Genomic DNA, 14,151 nt, shown 5'->3' with positions numbered 1-14,151 from the left:
TTAATGTGTACTGGTCGCACTGGGGTTTGTAATCAGTTATTCCACCAACAACGCCTCCTCTTTTGCTGAACTACATGTGTTTGTGTATGTGTGTGTGTGTGTGTGTGTGTGTGTGTGTGTGTGTGTGTGTGTGTGCATGTTTATACATGTGTGTCAATGAAGTTTGTATATGTGTTTGTGTGTGTGTTTATGCATGTGTGTGTCTGTTAATTAATTTGTATTGCTGTGTGTGTGTGTGTGTATGTGTGTGTGTGTGTTTGTGGCTGTCCTTTAGTTTGTATGCAGGTGCATGTGTATGTATGTGTGTGTGTGCGTGCGTGCGTGCGTGTGTGAGAATGTGTTTGTGGGTGTGTGGGTGTGTGTGTGTGCGTGTTGAAGCAGATACACATCAAGACACCAGTGCAGTACAAGTTTAGCTATCTTCATGCAGAGCATCAGTAACCACTAGCTGTGAGAGCTAGGCCGATACTAACATGGTCAGGCCTTATCTGCCAACGCAGCGCTATGCATTAGCATTTCTCCTTGGCTCATCCTGGGAGATCCCCTCAACCATCTTCGGCTCCGGCCCACATTCAGCATATCTAATTAACCTCAACACCATAAAACAAAATGGCCGACACCACAGCCCATAGATGGTTGTCTCCTTGCTGTGTCCCACTGTTCTGCTCTGATTAATCTAGATCAGCATTCCTCGAACCATGGGTCGTGACCCAGCAACTGCTACTGGGACGCAGTCCCAAACAAATGTTTCATTTTGGAGATATGACCCATGATTTACCCTGTGCTTCATGTTTGTTGATGTGGCAAATACTGATATACTTACTGACTGCAGTCACATCACTCACAATTACTGATTGAAATCTGCCAACCACTTAATTTTGACATTGATGTTCATTTTTCTGTTCAATTTTTGCATATACTTGATTATACTCGAATTGATTATTTATGTAGCTCCGGTCTAGGTGGGCCCCAGAGGCTGAGGGCCCACCACTGGCCCTGTCAAAGCACTACTTGGCCCTGGGCCGAAACAGTTTCAGAAAAGCTGATATAGATTAGTCTAAATCTGTGTTTCTCAAATGGGGGTACGTGTCCCCCCTAGGGGTACTTTGATAATTGCACGGGGTACATAGATATTGGAGAAAAGAGGGGAATCTATAAAAGAAAAGACACAGCTAAAGCAGAAACTCTAAAATGTTGTCAGAAATGATTTATTTGTCCAGGCTCTGACCCCCCGACTGGAGAAAACTGCATTAAGCCAGAAGTGTCATGTCGGTAGTGAGGGGCATGGCCTACTGCCTGCCTGCGAGCCCTCTGAGACAGTAGTTGATAAAAGCCTGTACAAACAAACAGCACTTGACAACATAGTTAAATGTGGAGCAAGAACATTTGTCCATTCCCGTCATGACTCATTTTCCCTAGGAATTATTATGCGTGCATGAATGGCCTTCTGGGCACATCGCTGTTATTGTTTTGGTTCAGTGGTCACGTGACGGGACTAAATTACTTTATTCAGAACCAACATCTTCTTTGGACACATAGTCAGCACTGCTCTTTCTGTATCCAATAAAAAGTGTGGACATTGTGTCTGGACCTGTTATGTTCACCTAATTTTCTTTCATCATTACTTCACTAACAACTGACAAATAGCAACAAACAATTTACTATAGCCTCAAGCATCATAACCCAAGCCTATAGTCTATCACTTTAGCCTCTAGCTTGATATACTGTATGCCTCTTGATAAGCACTAGCCTATAGCAGCACCAAGCCTATAGTCTGGCACTTTATCCTCTAGCGTGATATATGCCTCCACTGAATATTTGTAGTCTGGCCGTCTGACTTCCCCTCCATGCCAATGTATATTTTCCATCTATTAATAGCACTGTGTTGCTAATACTGTCTGGATCCCCAGACAGTATTAGCTGTATTAGCTGTCCCCTCCCCTTACCCTCCAACACACCAGGACCTGCCCGCCTGGGGGCCGGACGGACCACCCTGTCCACGGCTGGAGGCTGTCATCGCGGGGTCCAGTGCGGGGCCCCCATCAGGCCCCCATCAGGCCCCCATCAGGCCCCCATCGGGCTCTTGGGAGGAAACCCAAGAGCCTTGAGCGGGTCCAGGAGCCTTTCAAGGGGGATGATGTATTAAATAAACAGAGGCCCCCGCTTGGCTTCCTCTCTCTCCCAGGGAGGGTGACTAACAGATGGGGGGGCCATGGCCCACTGTTACCCTGGACACCCACCAGCCGCTGCTAAACGCTAACATATGCTAACACATTTAGCGTTCCCAAACAGAATACGCTGCGGTGTAGACATTATTGTTAATCGTACATCGTCGAGGTGACTAGATTTGGTCTAAAGCCACTATTTATCAACAGTCAGTCAAGGTGTTGATGGTTTGGTTTGGATGTCTGTTTATGACATCATCTTAAGGTGTATAAATGTGTGAGTGTGTGTGTGTGTGTGTGTGTGTGTTTGTGTGTGTGTGTGTGTGTGTGTTCATATGTTTGTGTAGACGTGTGTTTGTGATTATGTGTGTGGTCTCTACATGTGTGTGCAGTGTGTATGTGTGTGTGTGTGTGTGTGTGTGTGTGTGTGTGTATGTCAGGGCATGTACAATAACATACCAGTGGACCAGATGTGGAGGTGTGGAGATCTGGCACCACAGGGGTCCCTGCCAAAGCCCTAGCTTGTCTGGGGTCGGTCTCCTTTCTAGTCTCTAGTCTCTCTCTAGTCTCTAGTACCTCTGTAGTCTGTCTGGGCTCTGTCTCTCCAGTCTCTCTCTAGTCGCTAGTTCCTCTCTAGTATGTCTTGGGTCTCTTTCCTTCCTAGTCTCTAGTTTATATGTAGTCTCCTGTCTCTCTCTGGTCTATCTGGGGTCTCTCTCTCTCTCTTTGATCTCCCTGGGCTCTCTCTCTTGTCTCTAGTCTCTCTTTGGTCTCTAGTCTCTCTCTAGTCTATCTGCGGTCATTCTGTCTCTCTCTCTCTCTCTAGTCTCTCTAGTCTTTCTCTATTCTCCAGGCTCTCTAGTCTCTATTTTCTCTCTAGTCTCTCTCTATTCTCTTGTCTTTCTCTATTCTCTAGTCTCTCTCTAGTTTCTTTCTCGTCTCTCTGGGCTCTCTATCCCTCTAGTCTCCAGAGTCCTCTGGTCTCGTCTCTCTGGGCTCTCTATCCCTCTAGTCTCCAGAGTCCTCTGGTCTCGTCTCCCTGGGCTCTCTATCCTTCTAATGTCTCTAGTCTCTCTCTAGTATCTCTCTAGTTTTTCTCTTGTCTCTCTGGGGTCTCTATCCCTCTAGTCTCCGGAGTCCTTCGGTCTCATCTCTCTTGGGTTTCCGTCCTTCTAGTCTCTCTAGTCTGTGGTGTCCTTCGGTCTCGTCTCTCTGGGGTCTCTTTCCCTCTAGTTTCTCTAGTCTCCGGAGTCCTTAGGTGTCGTCTCTCTGGGGTCTCTTTCTCCGGCCTCCCGTCTTTCTACAGATCCATTAGTTTGTACTATGTTGTTGTTGCTGTAAATCACGGCTGCGCTGCTCTTTTAACCCCACCTTTAACACCACAGAGGTTATGGAAGAGGTGATAATGAGGAAACCAGGAGGAGGAGAAGCTGTTGGTTGGATCCTGGGTGGGTTGGACCTTGCGCCTGGTTAGAAACTGGTCCTGGTTGGATTGTGATCCTGGTTAGAAGAACCTGTGCCTGGTTAGATTCTGGTTCTGTTTAGACCTTGGTTCTGGTTAGACACTGGGTTCAGACAGATCCTAGGTGCACGTTCAAAGCTAAACTTCATGAACTCAGCTGTGACATTTAGGATAGCATAGTGGCTATCAGCTCCCAGATGAGAAGTTCTGGGGTCAGTCTTTTCCCTTGAGTACTTGTTAACAGACTCCCAAGTATTGCAATATATGTCTGTGTGACATTGTTTGGTCTTTTAAGCTGCATTAGGTTACTATTGTATCATTGGAGTATTAAGGGCAGTACCCCCAACATATGGGGATAGGAGAGGATGAATGTCGAAGAGTGAACATGAAAGACAGAAATTTACTGGAAATCAGTCTGAAGTTTTCCACTTCCATCTCTTTGTTTGAAATTACGTTGAAATTACGACAAGGTAATGGAATTACTTTGTTTAATTACAGTGAGTCTGAAAACGCTTGGCCCACGTTGAAACAGTCACAACACAACGCTGTTGCCAAGATGTCAACTGAAATACTCTCTGGCATCCCTTGTTTAATCCAAACCACTCTCCAGTTCAGACCTTCTCATCCGGAACGTTTGGTTGTATTAAAGACACGACAAGTTAGAAGTGGGAGAAGGGTTTTAAAAAAAAGTATCGTCATCCTTCCTGACAATTGAATTGGAGCCGTTATCCCACGATTTCCCAACTTGTTATGTCTTGAAAGTAACCAAATGTTCTCGACGAGAAGGGTAAAGAGTTCGAACCTCACCGACAAAGACAAGGCTTTGGTGGAAGAGAATGTGTGGAAATCGTCTAATGCTGTTTTCCACAGGTTCTCTGTCAACAGAAGTGTCCTCTTGGTCGGCCTTTGATTGTCTTTGTCTGCCTTTGGCTGTCTCAGACGGAATATTAGTCTGTTGGTGGAAACCATCCCTGCTAGTTCTAACGGCTTCTCTTCAACAAATGTGTCCAATTTTATTGGTTGCTGGTGGATCCCTCGTAAGAGATGGGGTCTGGTGCGGTTTGGGAAGAGCCAGAAGAATAAGTCACTGCTATAGAGTACGTCCAGCTGTATGTCCTTTCATGACCTGCTCCTCTGACAAAGAGCAGTGATGTCTTCAGAATCACAGGTGACAGCAAGTCATCAGACACATGGCACCGAGCAATACAGGAGCAAGATGTCAAGCCATTAAAGATGTCATAGTCTGTCGGTTTTGAACTTTGTCACTCTGAATGTTAGATTTCACTTCTGAAAAATGAAAATGGATAATTAGGCCTATACCAAAACATTATCCCATTTGTTGGCATTTAATTACTATTGTACAAATGTATAATATACATTTTGCCATGTAACAATTATCCTTATACATTTAATTTGGTGAATGCTTTCAGCCATAGTGTCCTAAAATGTATGAGTGCATACATTCTAAGCATTTGTGGCCCCCCAGTGGGAATTGAACTCCTAACCCTGGCGGTGTTGATGCCTTGCTCCACCAGTTAAGCAACACAGGGAACCAAACCCCTAACCCCGGCACAGTGTAAATGGCTTGGGAGCTAGACAGGAGCAATTTATTAATTTAATGAAAAGTGAGAAAGGGAGAGAGAGCAAGAGACAGAAGGAGACAGACAGACAGGGGGTGACAGCGAACAGAGAGAGAGAGAGAGAGAGAGAGAGAGAGAGAGAGAGAGAGAGAGAGAGAGAGAGAGAGAGAGAGAGAGAGAGAGAGAGAGAGAGAGAGAGAGAGAGAGAGAGAGAGAGAGAGAGAGAGAGAGAGAGAGAGAGAGAGAGAGAGAGGTTGGGAATGCTCAGAGGGCGAAGGGTTAATTCGTGGCCGAGGAAACCTGATGCTAATTAAGTCTTTGGAATGCCGAATCCTGGCATTCTGGTGAAGCCCTCAGAGCGGCTCAGACGCGCAGGACGCAAAGAGTGATGTTATGGTTTTTATTCCTCGCTGACGCTCAGAAAGGACGCGCGCTCTGAATTCTGCTGAAAGGTAAATAAACCTCTATCAATGATGTTTGGGAGACCTAGACTGAACATAGTAACTGTTCGTCCACGTTTATTGTTTTTTTTTGTTGTTGTTTTTATATGGAAATATTGAACCTATAGGCCTACCCCACATAAATGTACACTCCAATGTGTATTTTCCTCCGTTTCTTCAGGGAGAACCGAGGCAGGAGGGAAGAATGGAATTGTCCAGACTAGCGGTGATGCTGGCGTTATACTGCTCACCCCTGATGGTGCGCGGTGCCGCAGAGCCTTGCCAAGGGACGCAGTGCCACGGCGGCGAAACCGGAGATCCGAGGCCGTGCGTCGGGGAGCACTGCCCCGGGGGTCGCTCCTCCAGACCTCGGAGGCATCTACACTACAACCCCGCAAACACGGGACGCGCTGCAGTCGCCGGTTCACAGCACACCTTTGCGAGTTCCCCCAGAGCCGCTGTGGCGGAGGGTTTCGCGGCGATCCAGCCCCCTCGCGGACGGGACGGCGGGAGCGCGCGGATTAGAGTGGCGGCGGAAGCGTTCCCGTCGGGGTGCCACGATGGGAACTGCGGTCCTCTTCCTCCTGCTCCTCCACAACGACACCTTCACACCGCGAACGAGACGCGCGACTGTCGGGGGATTGAGTGCAAACTGCCGCTGCGGATCCGCCTCCAGCCGCGACCCAAGCCCTGCGCGGGGGACGCGTGCCTGGCCGGCTCCGAGGAGGGCCAGCCGGTCCATCTGCGGGACAGAGCCGCGCAGTTCATGGGAGAGCTGCCGGAGTTTGGATATCCGTCCTCAGAGCTTGGGGGCGCCCCACTGGGAGTCCAGCTCACATGTGACATCAAACCAGGTGAATCCAATGTTAATATAAATAGCCTAATTGCACTACTAGGCTACTAATACTATTAATAACACTAACACTCATCTATGAAAATTGCTGCTAATACCAATTCCAACGATGCTAATCCAAACTAATACTACTAATAGTCTACTAATAATAACACCAATTATAGTAATACTATTATTACACTTAATATCACTAATAATAAAACCAATAATAGCAATACTAATAATAATAATTGTAGCCTATGCTTTGGTAGCAGTAGGCCTATAGTAAAACTATTCCATTTTAACTGAAATGCTATTCTAAATAGATACATTAGCCTTTTTTTCTTTCATGTATTGTGGATGTTGGTAACCTAAAAAAATTACAAAGATCATTTTTACTGATAAAGTAAGTATATAAATGGACTGAAGCCCAGTAAAGAGGCTGCCTTGTTTCACACTCTGTCACGTATGTCAGCCAAAATTGACTAGAGGCTATGACTAACTGGCTGTTGTCTCTGGGGGGGATCTGCTAACCGTAGCATGACGTCTGAATGACCTTAGACAGTTTAGTGGAGTAGTACAAAGTATCAGGTATTGATGCTTTTGAGCACATAAGGAAGTTATGATTTGTGTCGGAGTTCGCTTCAGAGAAACTAAATACTTGAAATTCAAAACAATGACCCTTAAAAATATGTTTTCCTGTTTTTTGTTCAAGTCCTTCTTGAGGGAATTGTGGTTGTACATGAATGCATCATCTTATTCATCTTGTGTGTCCTGTGGGTTTTAAATATCTATGTATAAACGATGATGATGAGGCAGCAGGTTTTCATCTCCTTACAAGCAAATGCTTTCTGGAATCCAGCTGTGGGTTCCTTAAACTATATTTGAACCTTAATAAAAACAAATTTTGCTCATTTAGCAGATTCATATATTCAAATTGACTCCTTCATGGAGCATGAAGGAGTAGGTAGGTGTTAGACAGTACATATACATACATAGTCATTAAGGAACAGTTTGGGGATGCAAACTACAGAAACAGGTCCTTAAGGAGCAGGTAGGGGTTAGTCTGTACAGAGACAAGTTTGTTACGGAAATGGTAGGGGTTAGACAGTTGAGAGACAGGTCATCAAGGATCAGATGGGGTCAAAGGCAGGTCATTAAGGCGCAGGTAGGGGTTGGACAGTTCAGAGACAAGTTAAGGATTAGGTAGGGGTTAGGCAGTACAGAAACAGGCCATTAAGGAGCAGGTGGGGGTTAGACAATACAGAGACCAGTTGAAGATTAAGGAGTTAGACAGTACAGAGACAGGTCATCAAGGAGCAGGTGGGGGTTAGACAGTAGAAAGGCAGGTCATCAAGGAGCAGGTAGGGGTTAGACACTACAGAGACAGGTCATCAAGGAGCAGGTAGGGGGAAGACAATACAGAGACAGGTCATTAAGGTAGGGATTAGGGTGTCTTGCCAAAGGATACCTTCATGTAGGCTTACATCGGGATTCATGCCAGAACCTTTCAGCTTGGAATCATGGACACCCCCCCAATTAAAAACCTTCAGATCTAAAAATGGGGGCCAAAAAGCTCACCGCCATAACCCCTCCCATCCACTGCCCTCCAGGGGAGAATGAGGTTCCATCAGAGGACGCCCTCATCCTCCACCTCCAGCTGTCCAAGGGACAGGAGAGTCTGGTGGAGGCCCTGCGAGCGCAGCAGGTGGTGATCAGGGACCTGCAGCAGAAGCTGGTGGACCAGCAGGAGGCGCTGCTCTCCCAGCAGCGGGACATCCTGTCTGAGCAGCGGCGCATGTACGAGCAGATGGACACGGTGAAGGCCCAGTACGGCATGCTCTCCGACACCGTCAAGCAGGTGTCCTTCCAGGGCCTGCAGGGGGAGCTCCAGAGCTACTTCCAGAGCCACCTGGCGGGGCTGCAGAGCCAGGCGCGCAGCCAGCTGCAGAAGTCCTATGCCGTGCACAAGATGGACGCGGACTCCAAGGTGGTGGAGGTGGTGGATGTCCTGGGCGAGGCCCACTTCCCCCAGCCGCTGTTTGGCTGCACTACACCCTGCAGTGGCGAGGAGTTCTGTGACTTCCAGAAGGAGCCCCCCCGCTGTGAGAGGTGCACCATGTGTCCACCGGGCTTTTTCCTCATCTCCCAGTGCTCACCCAACACTGACCGCATGTGCCAGGTAACATCCTACCCCTGCTAGAGGTTCAAAGTGACAACAGGGCCGTGTCGGACAGATAATGTTTTGGAATTGAAGCGTCCAAAATAGAATGCAGCCTGAAACTTGTGGTCCATGTGCTTTGCTTCATTGACACACTATGCTTTGGTTTCTTTTTGGGGTAACGCTACAAATATGTAGTGAAATTTGTGCTCTGTGTGCTTTTGGCTTAATGTTACACACATATGAGGTGGTGGTGTTGATGGTGATAGTCCTTAAAGAGTTGTTTATGCAGTGTTTCCCAATCTTGGGGTCGGAACCCCAATTACTCGCCTGATATGAATATTGGGAGATTTCTGACATATTACATAAACTAAAATGGATATTAATTTTTGTTATAAAATCTTGAAAGGCCCTGTAAAGGCCTCATATGTACAGACGGACTGCAAAGGTATTTGTAACCACAAGGAACCTTCTACTACTTATGGTGCAATGTTGTTGAGAGTAAAAACAATGTGGGGGGGAAGCAAGTAAAGTTGGGGTCAGATCCAAAAATGGGGTTACAGGACCAAAAGGTTTGGGAAACCACTGCACAGTATTGCAACTCAAGGCTGCGATTTAAAGGTTGAACTGGGTCGTTTTTGGACCTTTGAACTCTTGGTTCTGTAAGCCTCAATGGGAAACAGACTTTTGGTCTTACAGAGAAGGACAATCAGTCAACATCACAAAATACTTTATACCATCCATGAGTTGACTTTCATACATCAACAAGATGTATGAGCTGTATGTGCTTTTATTGACCCAATTCCACCTCGAATTTGGAAACCTTTGGCGGCAACAAAACAAATAGATGTAGTTGCGTATATTTACTCTTTAACAGTTTGTACTTTGTACATGTGTGAAGATGAATTAAGTAATGGACTCAGTGGTGTGTCTGAATTACAGGACCGAGATGAATGCCTGGAGTTACCAAGCATCTGTGGGGAGCGGGTGAAGTGTCTCAACACCCCAGGTCAGTTTACAATTGTCACAGGTTTTTACAACACGGAAACAACATGAACATTCCTACAAAGTTCGTAGTTTTCTCCCAAATTTGTGGAATTGTATGCAGTTTGAATGTTAAAACAAACAGCTTTTCTCCTAGTGAATTCATTGAGGTTCCATGCTGTACGTCTGTATGTCTCCCAACAGGAGGCTTCCGGTGCCTGGGTATCTCCGAGCGCGAGGCGGAGACGGGCGTGTGCGGCCTCGAATACTTCTACAACCAGGAGCTCCAGGAGTGCCAGGCCTGCTTCGACTGTGACGGGCACCAGGCCTCCGCACCCTGCACTGCGGTCAGTGACACCGTCTGCACCGGGCCCCTGCTGTCCACCGAGCCCGTCCGTCTGTCCCAGGCCTGGGGGGGCAACGTCCAGGTTCCCCCAGCCAGGTCCTCCTCCCGCTCCTCCTCCTCCGGCTCCATCTTCCCGGGCCTGCAGCTCAACATCCTCGGCAGCGGAGACCCCGGCGGGCTGCTCGCCATGCAGGGCGGCCGGCTCAGCTTACAGCAGCACGGCCTCCTGTGGCTGGACCACAACTTCGCCCTGAAGCACAGCTGCCGCAACTTCCTGCAGCTGGGCATGCGGCTCAACGGCAGCCAGGAGGAGGAGGACGGCCGGTGGGACCTGAGTGGCGTTCGCATCGAGCAGCCCGACGGGAAGTACTTCCAGAGCGTGAGCGTGAGCGGCGCGGTGGAGGTGGAACCCAACCACACCCTGAGCCTGGTGCTGAAGAGTCCCAACCAGCACTGCAACCAGACCAAGGACCTGCACGCCTACGACCTCCACGGACACCCCTTCAGCCTCTTCTGGCTGTCGCACGACACCGGCGCCGTGGCCATGACGGCACAGACCACCGTGTCGGCGCACTACCAGACCAGCTACCGGCCGACGTTCCGCACCGTGTCCGTCTCCGACGCCTACATGGTGGGCCTGACCCACGACAGCCGGGGCGTGCGCTTCACAGAGAGCGGTGTGGTGAAGTTCGTGCTGCAGCAGGCGCTGTACGCCATGGGCCACACGTGCGTCCGCGAGGGCTTCTCCGTGGTGGCCTACACCAACCACAACGGCAGCGCCCAGGAGGTGATGCGGGCGTTCAAGGCGGGCGTCAACTACCGCGACACGTCCGTCACGCTGTCGGGCGCGGTGTGCGTGGACGCAGAGGACACGCTGACCTTCGAGGTGAGCACGCCGGCGCAGTGCAACGTGCGCTACTTTGGCGACAGCAGCGGCATCAGCGTGCTGAGCCTCGTGTGGATCCCGGTGGCCGTGTCGTCGGCGCTCACCGCCACCGTGTCCCCGACGGGCCTGCCGTCCGGCGCTGTGCGGAACAAACCGCTCTTCTTCCAGCAGGTCAGCCCCGACAGCCGGCAGATCCGCCTGGCCACCGCCGGGGAACCCAACGCCCGGAAGAACTTTGTGTTCCGCGAGCAAGGCACGGCCAACGTGGCGCTCAACCTGAAGCTCATCCACTCCTGTAACGTGGTCAAGCTCTCTCTGCACCGATTGGGCGGTGGTGGTAGTGGAGGTGGAGTCAGCGGTCAGGCCAAGGCGGGTCCTGTGGCCCAGCAGGTGTCCGGACACATGCCTGACGGGAGCGAGTGGGCCAGCTTAGGGCTAAGGACCTCTTTCGAGGTCCAGAACGGCACAGCCATCTACGTCACCTTGGACTGTGTCCGCGGGCGCGTGAACCAGATCACCAACCAGGGCGGGACAAACATTTCCATTCTCTGGGTCGCCCTGTGATCAGTGATCACGAATCACAGACATGGATGTCTTCCTTGTAATGGTGGAAATATGTTGTACTGATGAAGGATCATGCATGGATTTGGTCTTGATTTGCAGAGCAGATTCAAAAAATACCAAAGTAAAGCAGCTGATTTTATTCCTCAGAAATTATCTTGCATTAATATGATATATATATATATCAGTGTTTTGGGATATTATCTATTATTTTTGGTAGTATATATATATATATATATATATATACATAATCAGGAAGTACTTCCTTGCTAGAAAGTACTTTGGCTGGTTGAGAAGTGACCAATCCGACGTTAAGTATGTTGCAAACTGTATATGTGTGTGTTAAGTTGTGTGTGATAGTGTGACTGGAGTATGTGTGTGTGTGTGTGTGTGTGTGTGTGTGTGTGTGTGTGTGTGTGTGTGTGTGCATGTGTCTTTTCATGCATATATGATTCATTCCATCTAATATTACATATTTCTATGCCTGCACATACTTTAAGTAAACATGTATTGGATACTAATGTTATTAAGCCTTACAGAGCTTCCAATAAAAGGTGACATAAAACTGTTATAGACAGAGATTATGTAGTAGAGCAGGATGCCATTTGATTTCTGCTTAATAAATTGTATTACTTGTTTGTTATTTTTCTAACTTATTTGACATTTTGAATAAAGGGCTTTTCCTAAATCATCATTATATATTGCTTGTCTGTACCAAACATGATGTACGTTTTCTCCAGCACACATGCATTTAAAACATCATATTGTATACTGAGGAGGAGACAATAAAGCGCAGAACAGTCAATAATACACTGATGGAATTTCAAAGTGCTGGACGCCTTTTTGTTTGTTGTTCTGTGTCAACATTCACAAACGGTTGGCTGTTAGCCATCAGAAAGACTGGCCAAGCATGTCCTCATTAACACACACGCACACTGTGTGTGTGTGTTTGTCCTGTCTGCCAGACAATTAGAGATAATGAAGCGTTTCAGGGTCTCGGCTGGGAAGTGGTCTGCTATATTTTGTCCAACTTCATCAGCCTGTCGGATGTTTTGCTTTTGTTTTGCTTTTGGGGGCTGGAAGATTCCTTTAATTTCTGTAAAAGTGTATGTGTGTATTGTAAATTAATATTATTATAGACAAACAAAATGTATATTGCACATGTTTAGCTGGTAAAAAGCCACTAAGAGATCAGAGTTCAGTAAAAGAGATCAGAAAGAGATAGCTCGTTCATAGATAGATGGATGGATGGGTGGTAGACAGTTGAATGACAGATGAAGGAATAGATGGATGGAAGGTGGACAGATGGACAGACGAAGGGATTGTACCTTCATCTCACAGCACAAAGGTTCACTCTGGAGAAACAAATAATGATCTGCATTTGTCTCTGTTGCAGGCACAACATATGACTCATCATGGGGCACTTCATCAGACCATATGTTTACATTTCCTCCAACAGTTCTCTGCAGACATCCGCCCAGACTCCAGCACTGCAGTCTGTCCACGCTCCCAGAGCTGCGGCAACTTAACTATACTTCCCTGTGCTGTCAAACCCCAAGGACTCCTAATGCTCTCTGCACAGCAGTCATTCCATGTCAAACAGGTCGTATTTTCCACTAGGCTCAGGCAGGAGAGTAAAGACTCAATAATTCATTAAATCCCAAACACATTGAAACTATTTTCAGCGACCTGAGAGCTGGACAGGGATCCAGGTCTGCAGGCATTGTACCTGGGAGAACTGGAGTACTACAGAAGGTTTCTCTCTATTGGTCTCAATTATTTTTTTTAATGTATCTCACTGATGTTGCCCAGAGCTTGTGGCTCTTCAGCACTTTGTGACAGCTGAGGGACTGGATCATAAGAAGGGGAGGAAGGGGAGAGGAGGGGAGAAGAGAGGAGAGAAGATAAAGAGGAGAGGAGAGGATAGAAGAGGAAAGGAGAAGAGGTGAGAGAGGGGTTTTGAGATGGAATCGATTGTTTCTGTCTGTAGTGGGGATTAAAAACAGGTGCAACAGCATGCTTCCAGATGTCTGATCCTGCAGCTCAAATCAGAGTCTACGCCAGCATGCAAGAAGCAGAGCGAAATATCAAAGAAGATGGAGGAAGAGAGAGAGAGAGACAGAGCGACAGAGAGACTGAGATGTGCTGTAAAAGGTTTGGAAAGGGGCAAGAAGAAAGAAAGGATTTAAATAGTGAAAATACCTGCCTATTTGATCCAACTTAAGAAAACTTTATTTTGGATTATTATCTTGAGAAAATAACCATTCCATAGTTCAAAGACAAAGAATAAATAAAGAAAAATAAGTACAAAGAGAAATTTTTTTCTTTGTAAGCCTTCAATATAATTAAATTCAAAACATATCCAGAGCCAGAATGGTCTAGCAGGGTTTGTAACAAATACACAAAGTTAGAATATCTCCCCAAAAATGTATTGGGTGTACTGGCCTAATCAATTCATCAAATTGATGGGCTAGCAGTTATGAGATGCCACTTTGGTGAAAATACCATTTCTCAATTTGCAACTTGTTTCTATTTCTCCCCAGACTCGAAGACGGAAGCAGAACAGAGGCATCATTCACCACCACAGAGCATATGGAGAAACTTTATTGGCCTTGTGCTGGCTGCCGGCCTTTGTAGTCAGTTTGAATGTTTAGATCTACCACCCATTAGAAGACATAAACAACCAGTGTTGTGAGGACAATAAGTAATGGCAACACATCTTAGATTCACTTGT

At 47.3% G+C, this 14,151-nt stretch overlaps 1 protein-coding gene across 1 annotated transcript; it reads left to right on the top strand.

Annotated features, from left to right (window-relative positions):
* Positions 1-5,852: 5,852 nt before the first annotated feature.
* nell3 (NELL (neural EGFL like) family member 3) lies at positions 5,853-11,420 on the top strand (the record flags this gene model as incomplete). The annotated part of the gene is made up of 4 exons (XM_084475580.1): positions 5,853-6,501; positions 8,093-8,661; positions 9,583-9,649; positions 9,829-11,420. 4 exons carry the CDS (start codon positions 5,853-5,855, stop codon positions 11,418-11,420), a joined length of 2,877 nt encoding a protein of 958 aa, XP_084331706.1.
* Between the last annotated feature and the right edge of the window lie 2,731 nt (positions 11,421-14,151).

The sequence above is a fragment of the Micromesistius poutassou genome (genome assembly GCF_964030765.1).
Source record: "Micromesistius poutassou genome assembly, chromosome: 11".
Taxonomy (NCBI): Eukaryota; Metazoa; Chordata; class Actinopteri; order Gadiformes; family Gadidae; genus Micromesistius; species Micromesistius poutassou.
The sequence above is the reverse complement of the archived record's forward strand: the minus strand, read 5'-3'. Positions and strand labels throughout refer to the sequence as shown.